The sequence below is a fragment of the Cystoisospora suis genome, assembly GCF_002600585.1.
Source record: "Cystoisospora suis strain Wien I chromosome Unknown contig_3606, whole genome shotgun sequence".
NCBI lineage: Eukaryota > Apicomplexa > Conoidasida > Eucoccidiorida > Sarcocystidae > Cystoisospora > Cystoisospora suis.
In genome coordinates, this window is record NW_027156401.1 from 1 (window position 1) to 10,851 (window position 10,851).

Genomic DNA, 10,851 nt, shown 5'->3' on the forward strand with positions numbered 1-10,851 from the left:
AAACATGAGGTGTACATACACCTGAAGAGGAGACACGATGATGGTGAGGTGTATGTACATCGGCGATCGCTTCACGAAACTCTCATCACTAAGAAGAGAAGAAGAGCTTCTCAAAGACCTCTCTTCTTTCTCTTTCTTTTTCTCCTTTTTCTTTTTCTCCTTTTCGTGTTTCTTACAGCATCACTGGGCTGTGGCTGAACTTGCTTAAGCTTTAGAGTCTTTTCGTCACTCCCGGGTTGAACTTGACACAACGTGAAGAGAAGATCTGGATCTTTCTTTGTAGCTTCTCCATGAGTCGACCAAACATAGAAATCTTTGCCTGCTGTCTCCAGGCCTTCTATTCGCGAACCCGGGCGAATCAACGCCGCGGCCGTTTTACTATCTGGATCAGCCTTAGCCGCACACATCTTGACGGAGTGAAGAAAGAAAGAAAGAAGATGACTGGAGAGAAAGAAGTGAAGAAGGTGCGGTTAAGAGAAGAGAGAAAGAAGATACGGAAGAAGAAGAAGACGGGTTGATAGGATGATGCAAAAGAAGGCGAAGAGGTGTTAAAGGGTGATGGAGAAGATGGAGAGAAATAGGTGAGAAGAAGATACAGAGGGGAAAGAAGAAGGAAGGTGTCGGAGAGAAGAAGAAGTCGAAAAGAAAGAAGAGAGATCAAGTGTCTTCAGTTGAGAGATCGCAACACCTACTTGGACAAGGAGGAGAAAGAAAAAAGCCGAAGAAATTTATATATATATATATATATGTAGATATATATAAATATATATATATATATATATATGTATGTGTATAGGTATGTCTTGATATGAAGATGCGTAGGAGAATCTTATCTATTGAGATGCGGAAGAGATGTCTATGAGGAATGAATGTGAATCTGGAGAGATGAGAGAGTGGATCAATCGTCAGGTGTATATACACATAGAGAGAGAGAGGAATGGGGGCTGCTGGTAGGGAAGGAAAGACCGACGGCGATCAATCAGTTAAGGAGAACAAAGAAAAAGAAGAAGCTCCTCTATTACAGAAAGAAGAAGTTGAAGAAGACATCGAGAAGACAGATAGACAGACACAGAGATAAAGATAGACAGACAAAGATAAATAAATTACAATAGATGAATAGATTAAAGATAGATAGATAGATATAGATAGATTAAAGATAGATAGATAGATAGATAGAAGAAATCGTTAGAATATGTGGAAGAGACTGAATGTGATAGATGGGAGAGTTAATAAAAGACAGATGGAGAATGAGAGAAGAAAAACGAGGTGACTTGGAAAAAAAAAAAAAAGGAAGAGAATGGGAATTCACGGGGTGTACATACACTGCGCGTCGAGATAAGGTCACCAAAAAGAGCGCGTGAATGAAAGGAACGGCAAGGGAAAAAGACAGATGTAATAAGAAACAGAGAGAAAGGAAAAGGGATTTTTGTTAGGTCTTCTTTTTCTCTTATGGCTCAATTCGCAAGAAAGAAGGATGAAAAGAGATGTAGAGAGACAAGGAACCCCGTGTTGAGAGAAGCGGCGGAGAGAAGAAAGAAGAAATGCTTATTTGTCCCTAAAGAAAGCTCATATTAAAAAAGGCTGAAAAGAAGCAGAAGAAGGAGATGAATGCATTGTCATTCATTGCTGAATGTGAAGACGAAAGATATAGCCATAGTAGTCACTATTATGAAAATAGCAGGGGTGGGTACTGCTACTTCCCAGCGCTACTACAACTCCTACTACCGTGAGAAGGAGAAAGAAAAGAAGAAGAAGAAGAAACAGAAGCTTTCAAATAAGAATAAATCACCACGAAAAGAGAAGAAAGGAAAAAAGCGGAGAAGAAACGCCGCGAGGAACTCGTTAAAACTCTTCATCTTCTCTCCAAGCATCTATCCAGCCGGTAGTACATCGGGTGTATGTACACTCCAACTCCAGAACGACCAGCAAGCCGCTAAGATCACGACTACTACTACTACTACGACCACCGAAACTAGTAGTAGTACTTCGAGAACTAGTAAGAGGAAGAAGAATCGAGAAGGAGAAGAAGAGGAAGAGACTTCCTTTCATTAAAGGGTAGAGATTGAAAGAAGGCCCTCGCTTGCCGCTGGTGCTGCTGATCTTTGTCTCTCTATCTCTTCTAAAGAAAAGGAAGGAGTGGAAGAAAGAGAGACATGACCTTCTTCCTTTCATGAGACTTCTGCAACAAGAGAAAGAGAATGAAAACACACACGCAAAAGAGAAGAGGAATGAGTACTCTTCGGGTGTATAGACACCTCCTAGGGCGGCCACCAGGAGAATGAAGAAGATAACTAGGTTCCTTCTATCTGCTTCTAGTCATCGGGAAAGAGGGATCGAGAGAAAGACGAAGAAGACACACATGATTCAGCCGCTTATTCTTCTTCCTCTATTGCAGCACCTGAAGAGAAGCGACACGTGCAGGAGGCAATCTGCCCTATCCCTTTGCTACTTGCTTGGAGATAAACAAAGAAAGAAAGAAAGAAAAGGAGAGAGAGGGGAGAAGACTTTCTTGTTTCACATCTCTTTTTGCTTTCTCGATCTTTGCATGTCGTTTTCTGATCGGAGGAGAGAGGCACATTCTTCTTCTTCTTTTCTCTTTTTCATTCACTTCTTCCCTTTTCGTAAAGAACCTTTTCTTCTTACCCCGCAGACGTGCTTTCCTTCTTCTTCTTCTTGTTCTCCTTTTTCTCTAATCTCCTTTTTCCTCATTAGGCTCGTCAACTTTAGTAGGTATCTTCACGCACTCAGTGTTCCACTAGGAGAATTTGAAGATTCTCTCTCTCTCTCCTACTTTTCCTTTCTTTCTTTCTTCTGGCCTGTTGGCAAGCAAAAAGACGCATCTTCACTTTTAGCAGCGCATCGAAGAAAGAGAGAGAGAAAGAGAGAGAAAAAATCCAAGTGGGCAGGAGAAGTAATGATACATGTTTACCTAGCTATCCATCTATACACACATATGATACAGATACCTATCTTTATCTACCTATCTATCTTTAATCTATCTTCAATGGATCTTTCTCTCTCTATTGGTCAATAGACGACAAAGAGACGACGTGTCGGATGTGGCTGGCAAAAGTTTAAGCATTCGTCATGCATAGAGACGTCGCTATCATTCTTGAAAGAGCTCGGAGACAGGGAAGTATTGAATTCCGTGTAGAAATATGTAAGATCGTGTACTTATCTACATACATAGAGAAGTAGATAGCTATTTTGAATCCTCTCTCTCTCTGCGTTTCTATATAGATGCACATGTATACATAGATAGATACGAACAAACAGGATGAACGAGAGAAGCTGCGAAGTTTCTCTCACTTGTCTCTTCACTCTCCTCTTCTTTAGTCGTTAACTGGCAAAATGACTAATTTCTCTAGATGACCTTTCTCTCTTTCTAAAGACGGATCACATCTCTTTCTGAAGAAAGAGAGAAAGAGATAGGCGTGGCTTTTCTTTCTGTAAGGAGAAACCAAGGGTGAAGCTCCTCTGGGGTGTCTATACACCCGAAACATCTTTGGTCTCTATCAAAAGAACAAGCGTGAGAACCCTCCTCTCCATCTCTCTCTCTCTTCTTCAGAAAAGATAGACAGGATAGATGATAGAGTGAAGAGAGATAGATAGATATATAGATAGATGGATCAAAGATAAGTAGATAGATAGGTTAAAGATGAAATCCTCTCCTCTTGTAGCTGCGGCTTTACCTCTCCCTACATCAGATGAGATAGTATCTTTTTCCTGACCCTTCGAATAGATCGATCAATTACACACATATGACTCTTTGGTTCTATCATATTTTATTTCTTCTCTCACGAAGGCAGGCGAGGCGCCTCCCTGCCTTGTCTCTGCTTTCTATCGAGGAGGGGGGGGGGTTTATCGAATGGCTTTCACCGAATACACAAAAAGAGAGAGAGAAAGGAGAGAGAGAGAGGGATAGAGGAAGATGTAGACAAAGAGATACATAAGAAGTAGAGAGAGAGGAAACTACCAAGACATAGAAACGTCACGAAGACTACATGAGACAGAAGAAAAAAAGAACATACTGGATATGCCGTTCTTCTAGAAAGTAGAAGAAAGACAAGAGTCAGGGAGACCAAGAGTTAGTCGTTGAGCTGTCTGATACATACCATCATTCAAATACACCCTGCGCATGCATGCATGCAGGTATTCATCTATTCATTTCTTCTCCTCATACCCTAGAAACTGTCTAGGTCTTTGAAGAACGAACAGTAGCAAAGACTGATCTCTTTCCTCTCTTTCTCTCTTATCTATCTCTTTCTCTCCGAGTCTATTATCTAAAAGAAGAAAAAGAACAATTCGAGATATCTCTACCACCTCTTCGTTATCTGCCCTATAGCTGTCTATCTATCTTTAATCTATCTATTTATCTATCTTTAATCTATCTATCTTGATCTATCCTTAAAGTATCTATCTCTCTATCTCTAAGTTCCTACACAGACACACACTCCCCGGTCTGCTTCATCTTTCTCTCTCTCTCTCTAATCTTCTTTTTCTTTCTCTTTGCTGATCTTCTTCTCCTTCTTACGAGAACTTCAAGATTTCTTTCCTTCTTCTTTGACGTTTCTTTCTCTCAGTATCTCTCCGGAAAACGAAGGCACCGACGCGAAGATAGATATAGCCAAAAAGATACCTTCATACATACATACTACGCATGTGCGTATCTATACATCTACATATATAGAGATAGATAGATAGAGAGATAGACGCAGAGAGAGAAAAGAGAGCTTGCTTTGAAGTGGAAGATAGGAGAGAGACAAGAGAGACACCGAGTAAAAGAAGAAGAGGAGAGATTTCCCCATGAGAAGAGACTCCTTCGTGTCACCCCAATCTGTTCTATTTAGTGTGGGAAATACGAAAAAGAATCTCCAAAGAAAGAGATAGAAAGAAGAAAGAGTTTTGTCGGGTCTCTTCAAAAGAAAAAGATGAACCCTGCCGAGAGGCCAATGAGATCTCAGACTCTTCATTCTCCATTCCAAAGTGTATCTGTCACATAAAAAGAAGAAAGAAGCAGATCTCCTATTTCTCTCTCTCTTTCACCATCTTTCTCCCTTTTCCTTTTCTTTTCTTCTTAAATGAGAAGGAGTGAAACAAATGACGAAGACCAAATCTCCATTCAATTCCCAGTCAAAAAGCAAGAAAGAGAGAAATCCTGCATGCCTACAAATTAAAATATTGCTTCTCTATACACTCTTTCTTTTTATCTAGAACTACATACATATATATATATATACATACGCATATATATATATACATATATGTACAACGCCGTCGTTTTATGTATATATATCTATATGCATATATAGACAACGACGTAGGTGTATGGAGAGAGATGTGGATGTGTGTAGGATAGCAAGCGTGTATGCATGCATACATGTGTGTAGGTACACTTTCTTGAAGAGAATAAATCATCTGTAAAGAATGATCGATCAAATATCACTTTCTCCTCCTCAATCTTGTCCTTCTAATAAGAGAAACTATCTCCTTCTTCGTCTTGTTCTTCTTCTTTCCCTTCTCTGAGTGACGTTTTGTAAGTAGGATTTTCGTTCATCTTTAGCGAGACGAATTCGTCGCTCCCTCGTTGTCTTTATCAGAGGTCTTCATGAAGAATCTCCTTCTTCTTCTTCTTGTCTCTTCTCTCTGTTCTCTCATGCTTGCGTGTGTGGATTCTTCTCTCCTCTTGTTCATTTTCTTCTTCCTTCTCCATCTTCTCCTTCACATGGCGTCGCATGCCTTCAATCATTCGAATCCACGCCTAGAAAAAAAACAAATCCCACAAGAAAGGAAAAAAGAAAAAGACAGAAGAAGAAGAAGAAGAAAAAGAAAGAAAGACAGGAGAAAGTAAGAAAGACAGAAGAGAGAGTAAAAAAGAGATAGAACGGAAGAAAGAGATAAGAAGTTATTTCTCTTTATCTTTCTATATATTTGTATGTATCTGTATCTACATATGTGTGTGTATGTATGCCTATAGATTCTTAGCCTTCAAGGGGACGCCATCAATAGATGAAGAGATTCGATCAAACATAGATTAAAAGTAGCTAAACAAATAGATAGTTGATAGATTAAAGAGAGATAGATAGACTGTAGACCGCCTAGAGACAGACAGGAGATTGGAGAGAGAGTGAAGATAGGTAGACAAAAAAGACACACAGACAGACACCTCGATATTCTCTTCATCTACTTTCTCCTCTTTCTTTCTTTCTTTCTCTCTCTCCAAGGTCTCTTCAGTATCCGGAGAAGAAGTAAAAGCAAGGAATGAAAGGAAAATAGAGAGAAGAAGAAAGAAAGAAAGAAAGAAAGAAGATAGATCTCCAAATCAGAAATAAATTTCCTCTCTTTCCTTCTCTTCTCTCACTACACCCACGGCTATCTATCTGACTATCTCTTTATCTTGGATATTGTCCTTTTTCTTTCTTTCTTTCTTTTCTTTTCAGGCAGCCTTGAATTGTTCGATCTTACGTCCGTTTTAATTTCCGGAGGTCTTGCATGCAGATGGAAGTTGTCGTAAGAAGAAGGAGAAGAACTCTCCTCAAGAAAAGAAGAAGAAGAAGGCGAAAATCTCTCTCCTTCTTTTCTCTTCTTCTCTAAGCTGAGACCAATCCATACAAACACATTCATACATACTATCACTTCACACATGCATATATGTATACACATATATATACATACATATATGCATATATATATATATATATATATAATTCTACGTGTGTGTTAGTGCATGCATTGTTGAGTGTATGCTTGGACCGAGTTTTTTTTTTTGTGTGGATGTTTGTCAGCTGTCTATACACCTCAGTGAGAAGGAGATAATTTTTCCAGCATACAAATAAGAGTGAGGAGACAAGCCGTTTTCTTGTGAGACACACACACAATTCACACTTCTCTGTCTCTCTCTCACCTCCATCTAGATCTTTCTCGTTTCTAAGGAATGAAGAGAGAGAGAGAGAAAGAGAGAAAAAATTTCTCCTCTCTGCAATCATCCTTTTTCACTCCTCTCCTTGATCTCTTATTCTATATCATAAATCACATTTCTACAGATACAGCATAACTAGGCACCTTCGCATATAGATAGATAGATAGATCGATAGATTAAAGATAGGTAGATAGATAGATAGATAGATAGATGGATAGATTAAAGATAGATATGAGTTAAGGAGAGTGTGGATTCTCTCTCTCTCTCTCTGTGTGTGTCTCGTAGCGAGCTGATATCTGATGAACTACGCAAGCAAATCTAGTCATTCAAAAGAATGTCTTTATTTCTCACTCTTTCCTCTCTTATCTCTTTTTTGTCTAATTGAGTCTTCTTGCTCTCTCTTCTTCCTCTTTGTTCTTCTCCTTCTTCATCTTTCTTTCTTTCTCTCTTTCTTTCTTTCTCTTTCTTTTTTTCTTTCTTTCTTTGTGTGGGGTGGGATGAAGTGTGTGTGGACTCACAAGTATTTTCCTCTCCATACGACACGCGCGTAATGGCAACTAATGAAACAACAAGACAAGAAAACAAAAGAAAAAGATCAGAGATAAGATAAGAAAGAAAGAGACAAGATAAGAGAGAGAAAGAGAAAGAAAGAAAAAAAAAGGAAGTACACATTCACCTCATCATCCTCTCCCTATCAAGGCATGTACATGTATATATATATATATATACAGAGGTGCATGGATATATATGTATAGATGTATATGTATACACATATATACATATATATCCAAATACAGACATATATGAATGTGGATACATGCAGTCATGCATATATAGAGAGATATACATAGGCAACTGCTCTGCAGTGAAAGCGAGCCTGTAAGAGCAGTACGAAAGCGCTCTACATGTGCATATATACGGACATATACATATACACATATATATATATATATGTAGGAATACATAGATACTCATATATATATATATATATATATGAATATGTACAAATATTTGAGCATGGATATAGACGGATAGATATGTGGATCTGCAGAGAGAAAGAGAAGAAGAGAGAGGAGAAGACTGCAGTAGACTTTATCACGGCAAGGCTTTCCATTCGAAAGAATCGACTGATGCGGATACATCCCTACATACATGTATACAGACCCATACATATGCATATAGATACATAGTCATATAGATACATATGCATATAGATGCATAGTCATATAGATACATAGTCATAGAGATGCGAAGACATACAGCTCGCTATCTGAATCGACAAACTGCTTCTTCAAATAAGGAGGCGTCGATTCGTGGAGAGAAATTAGGCTCTTCCAGCAAGGCTCCTGAAGAGGCAAAGAGAAAGAAGAAAAGAAAGGAAAATGAAGAAGGAAGAACGAGACAAAAAGAACACTACCAAACCCCCAAGTGTTAGATATCTAGAATGAAGAGAATCATAGACAACTCCTCGGGGTGTATATACAGCTCTCAAGAGAACAGAAAAATGAAAAGAAAAGGAGAAGCAGAACATAAAAAACGTCTTTTCGTAGAAGAAAGAAATGGGTAAACCTAGAGGGATAGATAGATAGACACATAGACAAACAAGCAGATAGATAGAAAGATAGATAGACAGACAGACAAATAGACAGACAGATAGACAGACGCATAGATAGATAGATTAAAGATAGATAGATCAAAGATAGATTAGAGATAGATAGATAGATAGAGTAAAGATAGATAGATAGAGTAAAGATAGATAGATAGAAGATAGATAGATAGATAGATAAAGATAGAAAGGGGATTGGAGATAAGTATAAATAGAGAAATGAAAGGCATGAAGAGAGGCAGGGGGACGGGGGTGATGGAGAGCCGCTTGTCCAGACCTGTGCTTGCCCCCTCTGACGTGTATATACACAAAGAAAAGAGAAAGATCAAGAAGAAAGAAAGAAAAGAAAGAAAGAAGGAAAGAAAGAAAGAAGGAAAGAAGGAAAGGAGGAAAGAAAGAAAGGAGGAAGAAATGGAGTCACCTGCCGGGCTTTCTTGACGTGAAGTTGAATGCGGCCTTCTCCAAACTGAACGAAACCGGTCTAAAGAAAGACAAGAAGAAGAAGAAAAGAAGAAGAGGAAAGGCAGACAGAAGATGAAGAAGAAGAATTGAAAGAGAAGAAGAGGAGAAAGAAAGAGTGAGAATGAAAACAAGCATAAAGCTCCCCTTAGCTGAAGACTTTTCAGGTGGATGGACCGAGAGAATTGAAAGCGAAGGATGACCATATATAAGCCGAACCAGATTGCAGACACACATCCATCATCCTTCCCCTGATATATAGAGAGAAAGAAGTTTAGAGAGGAGGAGATTCATAAGCTAGGAAAGACGCCTGTAGGAGACATACGCACGTGAACACTTCATTCAACGGCAAAGTCATACATCCGCAGACTCTATCCTTCATAACTACTCTTCACACATAGACAAATCTATATATCTATCTTTAATCTATCTGTCTCTCTCTACGTGTAATGCAACTATACCTATGGACGGAATACCTTCACGCGTCTCCATAGATATGTCTAGGTATCGGAAGACTGGATAGAAGGTAATAGGATTTGTATGTATGTATTTACCTATCCTTCTGTGTATCTAGTAAGAGAATTATAGAAGACTGATCGGTGTGTACGTACGCCTTTGTCCTTGACAGCCAATAGAACTGATCGGAGAGCTCATGCTTTGTCTAGGAGATACATAAGGGCCCTGCCTACACAGCTATATAAACAAATACATCTCATCTACCATCTGTATACACATGCATACATGCATATCCCAATATTTATACGGAATACATATGGATACACAATACAGATCCATCCACACATCTTTCTATACACCTATTCTCATACATTTGATACATATGCATAGGTACATACACATATACATTCCTCTATACACACTCAAACATATTCATACATATACACGTACAGATCCCTATTCGTAGACTTGTACACTCATATACATGTTGATACGTCCATAGATCCATATGCATACACCTTGAGCCCGTATACATCTAGATACACAGAGAAGACGTTAGTGAAGTAAATACTGGAGGTGCTCCAAATACCTTTAGTAGATACGAAGAAGGATAGGGGGTGTGCGTGTACCGTTCTTCTTTCTTTCTTTCTTTACCTTTGGCTGGATATCTCTTAGCAAATGGAAATCGAAGAAATACTTCTTCTTCTTCTTCTCTCCTTCATCTCCTCTCTCTTCACTCCCCTTTCCATAGAAGACCAAACGCCTAGAAGAGGAGAGAGAGAACAGAGAAGAAAAGAAAAGAAGAAGAAAGAAGAGAGAGAGAGAGGTTGAAAAGATAGAGAAGATTGTCTTGTAGAGAGAAGAAGGATGTATGAAGAGAAGACCGAGAGAGACGGAGAGGGAGAGAGAAAGAGAGACGGGGAAGGAGAGATTCTGATCTACTTTCTTTCGGAGTGATCGAGACTACTGGGAAAGAAACAAGGAGAACACGAGGAAAGAAAATGAAAGAAAAGGGCAGAAAGGGGAAAGGAAGAGAGGAGAAACAAGGGCAAGCAAAAAGAAGAAGAGAATCTCCTCTCGAGACAAACCTAAGAGATCTTTCGTCTTGCCTAGATACATATAGATGTATCTATACAAATACATGTGCGTGTATATATATATATATATATCATACATTCTGTATATGTAGAGAATCTCCCGGACATGGGGGAAGGCAAGTGGGAGAAGATAACGAAGAGAAAAAGAAAACGAGGCACGCACAGACTCTCTTTCTTTCTTTCTTTGAGATGAAAGACGAGAAGAAGAAGAAGACATTTCTTCTTTTTCTTCTTAGGAGACAGAAAAGTAGACAAGAAAAGGAGAGATCTCTCCACATTTACATCTGTACATAGAGAGATAAAGAGACAGAGAG

The 10,851-nt window shown here is 38.9% G+C and overlaps 3 protein-coding genes across 3 annotated transcripts; all 3 read right to left on the minus strand.

Annotated features, from left to right (window-relative positions):
* Positions 1-190: 190 nt before the first annotated feature.
* CSUI_006993 (myosin d) lies at positions 191-699 on the minus strand (the record flags this gene model as incomplete). Its single annotated transcript, XM_068067143.1, has 1 exon — positions 191-699. A coding segment is annotated over exon 1 (216 nt), but the record flags the coding sequence as incomplete, so codon positions are not given.
* Positions 700-784: 85 nt separating this feature from the next.
* On the minus strand, positions 785-3,220 carry CSUI_006994 (uncharacterized protein). The gene is made up of 2 exons (XM_068067144.1): positions 2,644-3,220; positions 785-2,179 (listed from the first exon to the last, which is right to left on the minus strand). The coding sequence occupies exon 2, from the start codon at positions 2,170-2,172 to the stop codon at positions 1,843-1,845; it is 330 nt and encodes a 109-aa protein (XP_067920880.1). The 5' UTR covers positions 2,173-2,179; positions 2,644-3,220; the 3' UTR covers positions 785-1,842.
* A 2,096-nt stretch (positions 3,221-5,316) lies between these two features.
* Positions 5,317-10,786, minus strand: CSUI_006995 (cs domain protein; the record flags this gene model as incomplete). Its single annotated transcript, XM_068067145.1, has 7 exons — positions 5,317-5,761; positions 6,466-6,595; positions 7,438-7,476; positions 8,180-8,265; positions 8,947-9,006; positions 10,095-10,203; positions 10,701-10,786. Coding segments are annotated over 7 exons (675 nt in total), but the record flags the coding sequence as incomplete, so codon positions are not given.
* Between the last annotated feature and the right edge of the window lie 65 nt (positions 10,787-10,851).